General features: G+C 47.5%; 1 protein-coding gene across 3 annotated transcripts in view; it reads right to left on the bottom strand.

Annotated features, from left to right (window-relative positions):
* FGD5 (FYVE, RhoGEF and PH domain containing 5) overlaps positions 1-16,237 on the bottom strand; it is a 640,152-nt gene that overhangs the window by 51,455 nt on the left and 572,460 nt on the right. For all 3 annotated transcript variants that reach the window (XM_069643415.1, XM_069643418.1, XM_069643416.1), the window contains exons 15-16: positions 4,044-4,143; positions 2,184-2,321 (exon numbers count right to left, since the gene is read on the bottom strand). In XM_069643415.1, the coding sequence (XP_069499516.1) occupies positions 2,184-2,321; positions 4,044-4,143 (238 nt within the window). The remainder of the gene's footprint in view (positions 1-2,183; positions 2,322-4,043; positions 4,144-16,237) is intronic.

The following is a 16,237-nucleotide window of genomic DNA, read 5'->3' as shown; positions in this document are numbered from 1 at the left end:
CGGTACTGGCACATTTACTGCACTGGCAAAACACACGTTTGCCATTGGGGGTTATTGATTTACCTGCCGCCAAGAACTCAGCGGGATACCGGCAAACCTTTAATGACCCCCTATGACTGCTTATTTATTCTTCAATAGTATATATAGCAGAATGTATGTATGAGTGTATGTTTGTCTGGCTATACAAATCCACACCGTTGAACTCACGTCTACCAAATTTTGCTGGATTCCTCTTTTGTCTGGAGTAAGATTGTAGTCTATGTTTGGATGCAATAAATGTACTCCGTAGACACCCTCATTTACTGATGTTCACCCCGATTCACCACAGTAGGTACTAGAAGGAGGCAACATTTTTAAAAGTGTCTGAAGCAAAATGTTCGATGTGTTGGTTATTCCTTTGAAATGTATTACTACTGTATACAGTTCAAAAATGTTTATGAAAGCATTTTTTGCAAATGTTTACAATAACCAGTGTGAAGATGATACAGTTGGAATCAGCATAAGGCTTTGGTTGTTGGAAACATTTGAATGAATTTGCTTGACAAGATTGGAACACAACATTACGATCGACCTAGAATAAGAATACATTTGGACAATAAATGTATGCATTAGCTGTGAAGAAGCTCCTTAGCCTCTGTTGAAGTAGAATCAGGGGCTATACGAAACACGTGTGTAATATCTTTTGGATGAAACCCATGGACAAACATCAAATGGCTTTTCAATAAATTGTCTCATGATTTTGTAAAATATGTCTGTTTGACAATTAATCATTGTTTGATTCTCTAAAAAGAATTTGTAGGAGAGTTGTCAATGTTATGAGTATATTGGGCCTCATTACGACCCTGGCCGCCTCGGTATGACCGGTGCCGGTAAGGTACCGGCAACGTTTATACCGGGCCGCCACATTACGAGTTTGCTCGAGGGTGGTGGTATGCATGTCTGGTCTGGCCAGACGTGCTTACCGGCACCCGCGAGCAGACCAGGATGCTAACAACGGACCCATCATTAATGGGTCCGTTGTTAGCATCCTCCCCATTCCCATTGAACCCTATGGGGGCTCAAATGGGAATGGGGACGTACCTGGTCTGGGTTCCGAAAATGGGAATTACCGGGCCCGCAAAAGTTGGAATGGCCCGGTAATTCCCTTTTTTCAGGACCTGGACCCGGACACGAGTTTGGAGGTAGCCATGCCGGTAAATGACGGCATGGCTACTTCCAAACTCGTAATGAGGCCCATTGTCTTAATATCCGATTGACTGTAAAAGAATTGTGTGTGGGGCAGAAAGAGGTGTCAGTGATTGTGAGATGTTTTGTGCATACTAGTAATCCTAACAGGTCAGGACTTGACTTCACCACTGCAGCCCTGTTGATAATTTATTATGACCACGGAGGACTAATTGGGACCAATTAGCACTAGAACAAGGCCCAGGGAAATCTATTGATAAGGAACCTGTATTTTATTTCATAATTAGTACATTGGTTTTCTTGTACATACACCATCACTTGGTCTCTTTTTAATCAATTTCCAGACAAATTATTTTAGGATTCATTACTACATTGAACCAGATGTTCGTTCTTTAGTGAAAGGAAGCTGCTGGTTACCATGTGAAGAATTTATGTAGTTCAGTGAAGATAAAAACTTTACATAAATGCCTCCTTATAAATGTGCCTGGATAGAGGACCAGAAAACTGAAGATAAACTAGCCTTGAACTTCCAATCGTGTACATGATACATAAATCTATACATGAGTGACACAATAGGTACTTAAATGTTGTCCCCCTTAATGGGTCATTATTTACCTTTCATATGTTAAATCTTTCAAAGTAATTGTTAGCATTTGCCATCCATTACTTAAAACATTTGTGTGGCAGGTACTTTGCATATAAACCCAGGTACTCAATTAGCAGCCTGATATAGGCTCCATGTAGCCTGAGGGTGCCTTATGGTGACACGAGAGGCACAATACATAATAACAAGTAAATACATTCAATTACTGTAAAAGAAAATGAATTTGGAGCCTAGATTTAATAGGAACAGGATGATAGACTTCCTCTTTAGACGTAGTGAAGACAGCCCCACTATTCCATGGTTTATAAGAGAACCTATCTGTGGTGCTATCAACTAGCCAATGCTGCTTGGCAGAGAAGGCTTGTGCAGCAGCGACCGGGTATTTTCAGCTTACCTTTCCACAGGCATGGCAGTGATTGCGCCTCAGAGTCAGGGTGAAGTCACTGCTGCAGTTCATACACATCATGACGTGGGACATGGGCACCAGAGATGGTGGCTTGTCACCCAGGCAGATTCCCAATCTCTCCCGGACCTAAAAGAAAGAACATGCTGTTTAGTATATACACTGCCCACAGAAACATTCTGATACCTGACCTCCAGGCCAACAACACTTTCCTCATGCATCTCGCTGAAGCTTCCATCCGAGGCCACAGTCTTTGATTGGGCCATTTGCGAAGACTTCATGGATCTTGCTGCATAAACACGATCATAAACGTGGTTGGACCCAATAAACACATGGGCGAATACGATTGTCAATTGGCAGCGACACATGACCTATCTGCTGAGGCCACATGTACCAAACAGACCTCAAACAAGCCAACTGCGCGACACGGGCACCCCAGTGGTAGATGTGAACTGTAGAAATAACTACTAACCTAACGTACAAGAAACAGAATGATAGTCAACAGGAAACCAACAGAAGCAACAGCTAATGAACAGGAGCTTCAGCTGACTCAAGACCCAGCTGAGAAAGATAATGAAGCCCTCTAGATAAAAACATCAATGGATGCTGCAATACGATAGACAGCATGATACAATGGACAAAAGGCTCAATGGAAGCAACAATCAATTAGCATGAGTGTCAGTGGACTTAAGTGCATATAAACAAAGGGGAACAATAAAATATGGCCCTGTAGATAAAAGTAAAGATAGACTCCACACTACAATAGACACAAGACCTCTTCAATTCAATGCCAAATAAACACGAAGACCAGTGGACCACAATGATACATTTGATATGATATGCTGATGCACAGGCACAGAAAACAATGGATGCACATGGGTACAGCAAAAACATCATAATCAACACAAGATATAGTGTGACACAAGGACTTGGCCATCCAGTCTCACCCTGGTAATGACAAGATCAGCCTCAATTATTTTCTATGCATTTTCCTCCTGCACATATATTTTTTTACATTACATTTAAAGCACCCCCAGCCATTTGTCATGGTAGTGGCATATATTGTTTAATTATGGTAGACTTAAATATTCACCTAAGTGATGTTCTGGGAAATTAGGAATTGGTATGATTTGACAGTAGCATAATTGTTTGTGGCCGAATTGACCGTTGTCAATTTTAACGCAAACCCAGTTTTGCAGCGGCCAAAGTCAACTAATCCATGCACCACTCCCACCCCCACAATACATCCCCACCCTATCCCCACTTACCTTTCAGTTTCCGCTTTCCATCTGACCCTGCGGCGTCAGTTCCGTTCCTGCAACGCGGGTCAGAACTGATGCTGCAGGGTCCCTTTCTCTGTTGGTTTTTTTAAAGTCCCCCGCTTCCAAAGTCCCAGAAGTGATGGACACCCCTGCAACCGCTGTTCCAAATATAGTGAGCAATGGAAGGAGGGGACAACCCCTCCAAATCCCTGATCCCCTTGTTCGCTCTAATGGAACTGTATGGCTAAATTGAGCAAATGTTTGGTTGTACGATCATTTCGTACAGCCTAAACTCGGTCAACTAGGCCATACTGTGAAATATTGTCAGTCAAATTGGCCAATTCCAAAATTAGCACACCGACCCCATCAGCAGGAGTTAATTATACATAGGTTTGCCACTGTTGCTATATTGTACATGGTTGTACTGAACACGTGTGTACCACACTACTGTCTGGATAGCTGCTCACAGCTAAGACTGTTGGGGACACATGCTGTTGGAATTGCCCCTGGAACCTCACCTGCCGCCATGCTGTTATGATATCTAGACACATTAAGGCGTGCACTCTCTCTTGCACACACACCTACCTACCTCCATGCTGTTATGATAGCTGACTGGACTGTGCGCTTTGTAGTAATCTTGGATAGTCCTGTTGATGCAGCTGTACCACTCATCACATTCAGAACAGGAGCTGCAGAGGCAAACACAGCAGCAATCAATTGAAATGCTACCCATAAAAGGTGAACAGACTAATGGGGCTCACCTGGAAGAGGAGGGAGTCTTTAAGGGTAATCCATATTTCTGGATCACAGATCCAGAAATCTGTGACCATGTATGGTTGTGTGCCAGTGTGAACGAAAGGCTACACGCACCCATACACAGGGGTGACAGGTCAAAACATGGAGGGGAATACAAAGTGTGCCAAAATAAACAATGCAAAATAGCTAACATTTCATAATAAGGAGGCAGAAATCGAAGTCCTCAAAGAATATTGCATTGACTTGAGTAACATTGTAGGGCTGAGTGAGGGAGTGGTAAAAACATTGCGGGTGAATGGATGGCCTCGTCCCCATTATTGATGCTCAAACTGAAGTATTTGTGGGAAAACATTGGTCAACAGGTAACACTCTATGGGCCCGATTCATAGAAAAGTGCGCATTGACCCAGCAAAGATCACGTGGTGAGAAGGATTTTCCATGCCCTCTTGCGCATGTGGCACCTTTGCGCAATATGCATATTCATGGAATATTCCCTGCAAAGTAACCCTATGAGCAAATTCTGGACGGAACGCCCTGACACACCCCTTCCAAAGCAAATATAGTCACTAATACCTACCTACGTGCAGTCCTCGGGCGCAAACAAATGCACCCTGGTAATCCTGCTTGGGGTTCCCCATAACTACACACAGAACTATGAGAACATGCATACCATGTATCGTAAAAGCTGCCATATCCTGGCAAATATGCGTGCGAACCCACGTAAACTGTGCCTGCACCCGCTACACTGCGTACACGCACCCCTAAGTCCATTTGGAACCCCGACTGCATGCACACACCCCTAAATCCAACATTCAATCTTACCTCTGCGCAGTGATTCCTATGCGCAAGTGTCTGCACGCCTGCCTTTGGGTGTTGGATAGATCGAGTGCTTTGTGTGGCCATTTCTTTGGCGAGAGGTTGCGCGGACAGATTAATGAATACACTTGGTAATGCGCATTTGTGGGCGTGCAATGGACTGTCAGTGGGCCGTCCCTCGTAACGCCCACATTTTCTCTTGTTCTTCTCCATTTTGCGAGTTCCAGCCTCTAGCTCGGTCTATGCGCAGGCCATGCCCACACCCTGCGAGATGTCTCGCGCAAGGCACTCGGTCCATCGCAAAAATGTGCTGCGCATGCGCACAGTCCCCGCAAAGTACGGAAAAGTCCTGTGCAGTCGATTCCATGACTCGACAAATGGGGTTTTGCGCTCAACTTGGCCCGCAATGTCACGATTTACTGTGCAATATATTCCATGAATCAGGCCCTATATGTTACAAGTAAAACCCAGGGGGCTATCACCATGTGTATTACCATTTAGGGTGGACAGGTCATAAGGGGTCATTTTATTATCAGTTACATTGTAAAAACAAGGCATTATGCGTTTACGCCTTTGCTTACTGCTCCGGGACATTTCAATTCACTTTGAAGGCAGAGAACGGGCGCCTGGCAGAAATAAAGTTTCTGCATGCTTTCCTCCTCCTCTCTCTTTAAACTGCTTTTAGTTTCACGCCTGAATGAGATTGTCATGCAGTTGCAAAACAAATGGATCCCTCTAGACTTTTCCTTCATTTAGCCCCTGCTAAAAGTAGACGGATTCCATAGGAATCCATATTAAATGCTGTCTGAAAAGTGCAATTTTTACAAAACAAAATGTAAAACTGAAGAGGAAAGGCAATTTCGCTTTCTTTTGCACTGCACTTTTAAAATAAGTTTGAAAAAAAGTTTAAAATTGTATACATGGAGCCCACCAGCAGGTAAGTGATAGGGCCTCATTACAAGTTTGCCAGTCCGGTAACAACGGTGCCGGTAAGCTAAGAGTTCTGCAAGCGAGTACCTTTCCGCCCGCCAGGTCTGCCCTGGCGGGCGGACCAGCACCCGCGAGCAGACCTCGACGGATGCACCGGCCTCCCCATTCCCATTGAGTCCAATGGAACTCAAATGGGAATGGTGACTAATAATTACTGGCACCCGGCAATGGGGATATACCGGGTCCGCCGGGGCTGTAATGCCCCTGTATGTCACCATTGCCGGGTGCCAGTAAATTCATGACTCCGGCAGCAGCCGTGCCGGTACTTACAGGCACGGCTACCGCCAGGGTCATAATGACCATAATGTTGGCAGCCCCTGCATTCAATTTACATTTTTTGTCTTAAATGACCCCCATTGGGTATTTTATAGAGTTATGAATTCCGACCCATAAAAGGAGGGAAATCTTGAATTTATAGTAAGGGATGAAGCAAACATAATGCAATTTCAAAACCTTGCTTCCACCAATCTAATGATGCGCATCACATGCCGAAAATAAAACCTCTTAGAGGGCGAAGGGTGAGACCAATCCGCAGTGCCAATGAAGCCCTGCAAACAATCTCCCAAGATGGGGACCTGTGAGGGTCTTGAGCCTCCGATGAGCACCAGGACATGACTGCAAAAACCCAACCAGCCAAGTTGGAGAAGAAACTGCCTTAAAAACCCTTCCCCACGAGACTCCAGAAGCTATTGAGAATAGCTGAATGACCGACACTCAGACTCCTTCCGACTCATCGAACAGTGTAGAAAAGTAGAAGACGAGAAAGGTTTAGGTTCGGTGGTGCAAGAAAAATGCCAGCAAAAGTGCCAGTAAATGCATTCATGTACCTCCAGCCAAGAGGTCGAGGTAAATCAGGTCCCCACAAGCAAAGAAATGCCAGTAATATCGGCAATCCCCTCCATGGCGCCCTATTGTACTCCATGGAATGGGGATTTACCACCCTTTGCGCAACTTGTAATATCCCGGTAATACCTGGATATATCAGGTGGTGGAAACGGTAGGCCAGGTTGCCGGTATCCCGCCTTTATTACCAGAAGGCTACCGGACAACCTCTAATGAGAAAAAACACAAACCCTTTTGGAGTAATAAGGTAGAGAAGTAGCCTGATGTACTGAACACTTGATCCATCTCTAGTACTCAGGCCCATACCTCATGACCCTCATGCACTGAACACCCACCACATCTCAAGGTCTCAGATATTGGCTTCATGACCCCCATGGACTAAAAGCACAACCCATCTAAAGGTCTTGGGAACTGGCCTCATGACTCTCTGAACTGAGCACCCCTCACATCTGAAGGTTTTGGGTACTGGCCTAATGACCCTCTGGACTGAGCACTCCACACATCTTAAGGTCTTGGGTACTGGCCTCATGACCCTCTGGACTGAGCACCCCACACATCTCAAGGTCTTGGGTACTGTCCCCATGACCCTCTGGATTGAGCACCCAACACATCTCAAGGTATGGGTACTGGCCTCATGACCCTCTGGACTGAGCACCAAACACATCTCAAAGTCTCAGGTACTGGCCTCATGACCCTCATGTACTGAACACCCAACGCATCTCAAGGTTTCAGATACTGGCCTCATGACCGTCATGGACTAGAGCACAACCCATATCAAGATCTTGGGTACTGGCCTCATGACCCTCTGGACTGAGAACCACACACATCTCAAGGTCTCAGGTAATGGCCTCATAACTCTCACCTGAAGGTCTCGGGCACTGGTCTCATGACCCCACATATATTAGGGTATCTGATACATGACTGCTCCAGTGGGATGGGAAACCCGTTCCAGAGTCTCGCAAACTGTTCATATGAACTTGCACAGCTGTATGGCCATTATGTCTTTTTGGTGCTCCTTCACTCTGAATGAACACAGTAGCTGAGGTCACCTTTCGACTAAAATATGCTGTCTTTAATCCAAGCAAAAAAAGAATGTAACCATGTGTAAGAAATGCACTGAAATCAGAACTTAAGATCTGTTATTAATCACACCAATACTTTCTCATGACAGACACTGTGTACTGCTATGTTGCGAGTACGAAATGCGCATGCGTGAGCCTCGTTATGGCCACGCATGCACAGATGCAATAAAGTCGTCAGCAACACCCGCATCTCCGTGTCTCTGTGTACGAGTGAGTGTGCAAGTGTGAATGAGGCGGCCCGAGGCATGGGCATAGCCTGCAACATTGGCGACGAGGAACGGCTGCCATGAAAAGGATAATTGGTGCGCACAAGTGCATCAATCTCACACCCTTTCTCCGACGCAGTCCGTACCCGACACAATAGCGGGTGGGCCATTTTGTTTTCGGCGCGTGGCGTAGTTGCGGCCCGTGAGGGTGCTCGTGGGCTACCCACGTGCTGCGGGGAAATCTTCAGCCAATTTTTGGAATCCTCGTGGCTCCCCCACCCCGGATGGCCGCAAATTTGGTCCGTGAGGACCCCATTTCTCTACATGGTGGAGAGGATGCCTGCCAAGCCTGGGATCTCAGTTTCTGGAGCTCACTGAAGGAGTGGGCCTACCCCAGGTCTGCAGTAGACCGGAGAAGACCAGGTTTGCGGCCTCTACCTTGAAGTGAGGTGCCTGTGCGACCTGTGTTGATGGGCGTCAGCAACGGTGAAACAGCCGCTCTGGTACGGATGGCCCGGCGACAGCAGGGTTCGCTAGCGCCCATGCAGGAGTTTGATACCTCAGGCCCACCCTCTAAGCTGGGACCCAAGTGGCTCATCTGGATAAAGAAATTGGGCATATTTTTCAGGGGGCGACAGGGGAGGACGATGATGATGCGAAGGTCGCCACATTATTATATTCGGCAGGCACTGAAGTGTTGCGCACATGCTAATCCTTAAACCTCCAAGTGGTGACGTATGCTGCTGTCAAAACCGCACTCCATAACCACTTCACCCCTCTGTCCAACGTTGATTTCGATAGGTTCGTGATGTGTGGGGAGAGACAACACGATGACGAATCTTTAGATCAGTTCTGCGCACGCCTGCGTCAACTGTCGAGCACGTGCAGGTGGGACAATGAGGAGGTAATGATAAGGAACCAAGTGATACAGGGAGGCAGCTCCAGCAAGCTAAAAAGGCAGATCCTGAGGGAGCCAGGCATGACGCTAACGCAAATCCTCGACAACGGCAGGGTGTATGAGCTCGCGGAGAGCAGAGGTGCAAAAATGGATGCCGCAGTACGCCCGTGCAAAGGAGAAGTGTTCGCCATAGGGAAGTCCACCCCAGCAAAAACACGCTGGAGCCAGAAGCGCCAAGAAGCTTCCTCCACTCAAAGCTCCCCGGCAGTGTGCCAGTACTGCGGGTATGACCTGCCGCACACAGAAGACTGCCCTGCAAAATCAAGGGTGTGTGGGAGGTGTAACACACCTGGCTACTATGCAAAGATGTGCAGAGGGGCAGCTCCGGTAACGATGCACAGAGGACCCGCAAGAAAAAGTGGGGGCGGTTTCAGGAGACCGCGAAGGGTCGCTGCACTGGAACAGGAAGCTCAGAGACTTAACATCACGGAAGAAGAGGAGGATGACGAAGAGATCTTCTTTATTTCAAACCTTGCCATAGGTACCAGGTGAAGGAGGCAACACACTTGTGTCGTCGACATCCAAGGGGGCCCCACACACTGGTACTGATCAACACAGGGGCCTCTGTGTGTGTGTTGGCCACGGAACACTACAAGGCAATCCCCAGTCCACCGCCGCTAGACAAATCAAAGGAGAGGATCTACACATTTGGAGGCGACACGCCTCTGCCGATACTGGGCGTTTTCGTTGCACCTGTGACACATGGCCCGGAGGCCATCAAGGCGCGATTCTACGTCACCGACGTCAGTCCACACTCACTTCTGAGCTGTGCTGCATCTGAGGCACTCAATATTGTACATTTTACACTTGCAGTATATTAGGCTGATATTGAACAACTTTTGGGCAAGTTCACAAACCTCTTCCAAGGGTTGGGCAAACTAAAGGCGGACCCAGTACGCCTCCACATTGATGAAACTATCAGACCCACGGCACTCAAACACCGGAGAATCCCCTTCCACCTCAGATCGCAAGTAGAGAAGGAACTGCAATCGCTTGTCGAGATGGACATCATTGAAAGAGTGGAGGGGCCAATGCCTTGGGTGTCGCCCATTGTGGTAGCGCCAAAGCCGAAACAACCTGGTGCGGTCCACATTTGTGTAGACATGCGATTCCCTAATGCCACTATCAAACGCGAGCACCATATCACGCCGACACTGGACGACATTGTGAGCGAACTGCAAGGGGCCAAGGACTTTTCCAAACTAGTCCTGTGGTCCGGGTACCATCAGCTGGAACTCCACCCGGACTCGCGATACATAATAACATTTACAACCCACGGAGGCCTCTATCAATTTAAGTGCCTCAGTTTTGGCGTGTCCTCTACCGCCGAAGTATTCCAAAACACAATAAGAGAAGCGCTGACGGGCTTAAAGGGAGTGCTCAACATGAGCAATGTCATTCTGGTGTTTGCATCATCCCAAATGGAACACATGAAGCGGCTAGAACTAACGCTACAGAGGCTGTGTGCGCCAGGCCTGACGCTGCATCGGGAAAAATGCAAGTTCTTCCAGGATCGCATTGGATTCTTTGGTTTCATCTTTCACGCAAACGGGATATCACCTGACCCAGAAAAGGTCTGCGACATCCGGGAGGCCACTGCACCTCAATTGCCCACCGAGGTGCGCAGCTTTCTCGGTATGGTGAACTATTGTGGACGCTTCATAAAAGGACTCGCATCACTGTCGCAGCCTCTTCGTGCACTGACCAAGAACGATGTACCATGGACATGGGACCAAAGGGAGCAGGAAGCGTTCCAGAAATTAAAGAAGGCACTCTCAGATCAGGACACAATGACATATTTTGATCCAACGGCCGAATCAGAAATAGTGGTAGACGCCAGCAAGGTGGGGTTGGGGGCTGTACTCATGCAGGCGGACGCCAGAGGAAACATGCACCCAATCGCCTATGCCAGCAAGGCCTTAACAGAGATTGAAAGGCGATATTCACAAATCGAAAGGGAGGCGCTAGCTATCCTGTGGGGCTGTCGGCACTTTCACCTCTATATTTTAGGGAAACCAGTAGTGGTGGTGACAGACCACAAACCGCTGATACCAAACCTGGCCGGTGCGTCGTCCAAGCCCCCGCCGCGCATTGAACGGTGGATGCTGGCTCTCAGAGTACGGAGTGAAGTTGGTGTACAGGCCCGGAACAAACAATCCTGTCGACTACCTGTCCCGCCACCCGAACAGCAAAAAGGTCTGGGGGAGTTGGTGGAGTGTCAGGAACTTGTCCACAATGTCGTTGAAGGGGCCATGCCAGTGGCACCATCAAGGGAGGTGGTGGCCCGAGAGTCCAGCGACGATGAAATCTTCAAGATCATACGGTCAGCCATACAGAGCGGAGAGTGGAAGGAGGTCCTCAACAACAACACGAGGCGTGAGGCGAGGGCGCAGAAAGATCTACATGCCCTGTGGAAAGTACGAGATGAGCTTTCCATCTCAGAAGATGGACTCCTACTACGTGGGCGACAAATCGTTGTCCCGCAAGCACTGGTGTCCCGAGTTCTGGAGCTGGCACACACTGGTCACCAAGGTGTCGCAAAGACAAAAACACGGCTGAGACCGAAAGTGTGGTTCCCTGACCTAGCGAGCCAGGTGGAAGGACATGTGAGGAGGTGCATACAGTGTCAAGCAGCAAGTCCTGCGAAAAGGGCGCCGCCCATAAAGTCCATGGACAGAAGCGAACTCCCGTGGGGTACGGTTCACGCAGATTTTGGCTCGACTGGGAGGGGAATGTATTTTTTGGCCGTTGTCGACCAGTGGTCGAGATACACTGAGGTTGAGCTTGTGGACTCCACTGCAAGTGATCACACCATCTTGGCTCTTGAAAAGATCTTCGCAACTCATGGCTTCCCGATCGTTCTCTGCTCCGACAATGGTCCACCATTCACTGGAAACCAGTTTGCACAATACATGAGGGAGAAGGGAATACAGCATAGGAAGGTCACGCCACTCTGGCCCCGGGCGAATGGGGAAGCGGAAAGGTTCATGAGGACATTGAATAAGGTATTCCGCATTCTCAGCAAACGGTGGATGGAGCTGAAGAAAAACATGTTCGAATTCCTACGAGAATATAGAATGACCCCCCACCAATCGACCGGGGTTGAGCCAGTGGAAGCACTATTCGGACGCTGCCCGAGGGGACTCATCCCGGAAATAGAAGGGCGTGAGCCGGGTGTGATTGACGATGACCGAGTTTGACGGGACAGAGCAGCCAAAAATGCCAAGGAGAGCGAGAGGAGAGGCCTGCTCGAGAAGCAAGTAGCGGTAGGAGACTCTGTCCTGGTCAAGAACCGCAGGCCAGAGGAGAAGTTATCGCTCACGTACGAGCCACAGCCGTGACGGTCACGCACATGAAAGGAGAAATGGTAATGGCGGCCAGCGAAAGGGGAACAGTGACTCGCAATAAGTCGTTCTTTAAGAAAATCGAAGTGCATGACCACGGAGGAGAGCTGGAGGACACGGCGACAAGAGAAGAGAGATCTGACACTCCTGATGCTGACAGGCCGGAGGATGCACCACCCATCGACGTCATGCTGCTGCTGACCCCACAGAGTAGCAGCCGGTATCCGGCGAGACGGGGACGCCAACCACCGGTAGGTTTCAAGGACTATATCGTGGACTCAGGAGACTGAGCCGGTATAAGGCCATGACATTTGACTCACGTTGAGTCTTGGTTAAAGTCAATTGGTTAACTGTTGTGTAATGTTTGTATCTGTTTAAAGAAAAGAAGGGATGTTACGTTGCGTGTACGAAATGCTCATGCACAAGCCTCGTTATGGCCACGCATGCGCAGATACAATAAAGACGTCCCGTACGGCAGTTGCCGCCGGGACCTCATCAGCAACACACGCATCTCTGTGTCTCTGTGTACGAGTGAGTGTGCAAGCGTGAATGAGGCGGCCCGAGGCACGGGCATAGCCTGCAACATGTACCACTGCAGTACAATCTTGCACTGGCCTTTATTTGCAGAGTGGCGATACCTTTCAAAATTCCGTATTACAAGCAGGTGGCGTGAATATGCACGCGGCCTGTCTAATTGAATCCGTTCTCACTCCTCGCCAAGGTATCACAGATTCACCTTGAAGTTCATCATTTTTACTGCGGGGCGTGGTTTAACGCTCACCTGTCTCCTTGGGGGACTGCCGCATTACTGGGCACACTGGCAATGAGACCGGCTGAAGGGGAGGTTTTTCCACCCTGGGTTTCAAGTTGACCCCTGAACAAGACGCATGGGAGCCATCTGCCTTTTGTGGCCTGCGTTCTCCAGCTAATCTAATGATCTGACCCCTGCCTTCGACTCCAGGCCCCTCTGCCAGAAACCTCTCAGCTGCGGAAAAAGCATAATGCCGAATGGGCCTTCTGGAGTTAGAGGCCCCCGACAGGTGGGCAGCAGCTGCTGGCATATTCCCTGTGCACTGCCAAGTGTCAAGGTGAGAAAGCAATCCCCGTGCCAAGGTGATAGCTCATTTTCGGAGCCAGAGATGAAGATGTGATGTTAGGTGGCAATTGTTTAAGAAGCAAGAAAACGAGATGCATGCAAGTGTTATATTGTACAGTCAGGGAAAGACAATTAGCCGGGTACAGGCAAAGAAGGAAAATGCTAACTACATCAAACGCTAATCTAGCTCGCTCTCTCTCTCGCTCTCTCTCTGTGCTATGCCTGTCTCTCTGTCTCATTCAAACTCTCTGTCTCAGTCTCTCTCTCTCTCTCTTTTTGGGCTAGAGACACCTTTTCTCTTTCTGCCTCTTTGTATCATTCTATTTATCTCTCTGTGGGCGAGAGTCACATTTCTTTCTGTCTCTCTGTCTCATTTTATTTCTCTCACTCTCTCTCTGTGGATGAGTGTCACCTTGTCTCTTTCTGTCTCTCTGCATATTTCCATTTCTCTCTCTCTCGCTCTCTGTGGGCAAGAGTTGCGTTGTCAGGTGCGCGTTTGCTAGAGCCCCCCCAGCAGTTGCTAACAGCAGTCTGGCCAGAGGAAAAGGCCGATATCCTCCACCAGAAGAATGAAAGCAGCGGCGACAGAGGCAACCCGAGGCAGGAACCGGTCTGGTATTTACAGACATGCACAAGTGTCACCATTACACTGTTGGTGCATTGTCTATACATATCAGGGAGGGCGGGCGACAAGGATAGGCTTTGCGGGGAGTGCTGGGGTTCAGGCAGACCTTGTAAGGGAGCAGAGGACCAGGCTACAAGGTCTTCAACTGCATTTATGTTGTAGTATTTCTTAATTATTAGTGTTTGTGCATGCTGTAACAAATGTGTGGGTTAAATAGCCAGCATGCACAATTAAGCGTTGCCTTGGGGCTCACAGAAGAACATGTGAGTGTGAACCTTTTCAAGATGGAAGGAAATTCTGAGACCAAATGGTGTGTATTCTCGGCAAAAGAAGCTGTTCAAAAAAGGAAAAGATTCAAGTGTATTGTAAACTGGCTTCTATAAAAAATGTAAAAATGTGTATTTCTAATGATCACTTCCAGTGTATATTGGAGTCATGATAAGAATGACTTGTCCTTTAGGAGCGCATTATCAAAAACTATAGTAACCATCTACTTTATTTTCTGATAGAGGGTCATCATTCCAAGATGGACATTCTTAATGTACTCTTTTGAAATATTCCCAATGAGCAAAGGTGAGAGGATGAAAAGCACCCATGAGCATTCCTGGCTGCTTTGCATAGAATCAAAGAGCGTTTTAAGAACATGCACAGTTCTTCATATTTGGCAAATATATCTGTGCTTATAGGTTTGTATGCGTGATGCACACTGGGCTTGGTTCTCATTTTAAGTTTCATTCATTGGTCTACAAACTATTAACATCTCAAAATTCAATTATACAAACATTGAATAAGCAATAATTCAATTTATTTTATTTTATAAAAACGTTTTCACAGAAATAACTTGCAAGTTGATGCATTTGCTCACGTTTCCGGTGCATCGTCCCATTGGATGTGGATTTTTGCTCCTGGAAAAGGTGGTCTTGTCCCCCTGCAGGAAGATGCTTCAAGCACCGGCACTGCTGGATTCAGATGCCTTTGGAGAATGCATGGAATAGACTTGGGCCAAGGAGACTAATGTGCCAGTTCCACTGGAGGTTGCAAAGCACATAATAGATGTCACAGTGGTGCCACCTGGCTTTGTTGTTAGACAGACCAAAGCTGTTTGTGTTTCTCTGGGGTAACATCGTACAACTCCTTTCTAGTCCCCTAGACATGCAAAAAGAAACTGAGCTGTAGACACTGTCTTAAAACATGTTCAAGATGATGACTTAACTTGTTTATCTTTCTCCTACTCTCACTCCTTCTGAAAGTAACTAATGCCTTGGATTGAGCTGTAGACGCTGCCTTAATACATGTTCAAGATGGTACGACGTCCTTTCATCACCTGCTTTTTCATCCCCAGGCTTTTAAACGTGCACATTACATCGAATGTGCTCATCGAATTTTTTAGGGGGGGTGGGAAAGGGCAAATAAGGGTTTGGGCGGGTGGGCAATAGCAAAGAATAAGTGTGGGTGGGGGGTTTAGGGCCCCCCCCCAAAAAAAACAAAAAATACGATGAGCACATTGAATGGAATGTGCACGTTTAAATGACTAAACTTGTTTATCTTTCTCCTACTCTCACTCCTTCTGAAGGTAACCAACACTCAAGAACTCATTACACATTTTGAGGTATTACCCTAGGCTGAAACCGCGAAACTGAATTATCATTACCGTATGTGGGGAAAGCAATTGTCTACATTATATTGGGTTTAGGATATTTCCAATTTTGGAGTCCTTTTGGACTCTATTGTGAATAGGTGGAATGTCTCATGCAGTTATTATGCTAACGTCATTGCCACCATTGTAGGGTAAACCCTCAATTTTAAAGTGTAGGGTAAAACCTCAATTTTCAAGATCGTGAAATCTTCTTATATCGGCGAGAACCCCATGATTGTGCAGAGTGGTAAACAAGGTGGTATTTTCAAATACCACCTGTGTTGCCGCTGCCACAAACTCGCAATGAGGCCCTTAAACTATACAAGAGAACCAGGCCTGGACACAATTAACTGGGACATACACCCACTTCAGCACCATAAAGTGACTGATGGCAACAATAATATTTCCTTATTTACGGGTGTTGTGCAGAA

This window comes from Ambystoma mexicanum, chromosome 2p, assembly GCF_040938575.1.
Source record: "Ambystoma mexicanum isolate Mex_15411 chromosome 2p, UKY_AmexF1_1, whole genome shotgun sequence".
Classification (NCBI taxonomy): Eukaryota; Metazoa; Chordata; class Amphibia; order Caudata; family Ambystomatidae; genus Ambystoma; species Ambystoma mexicanum.
The sequence above is the reverse complement of the archived record's forward strand: the minus strand, read 5'-3'. Positions and strand labels throughout refer to the sequence as shown.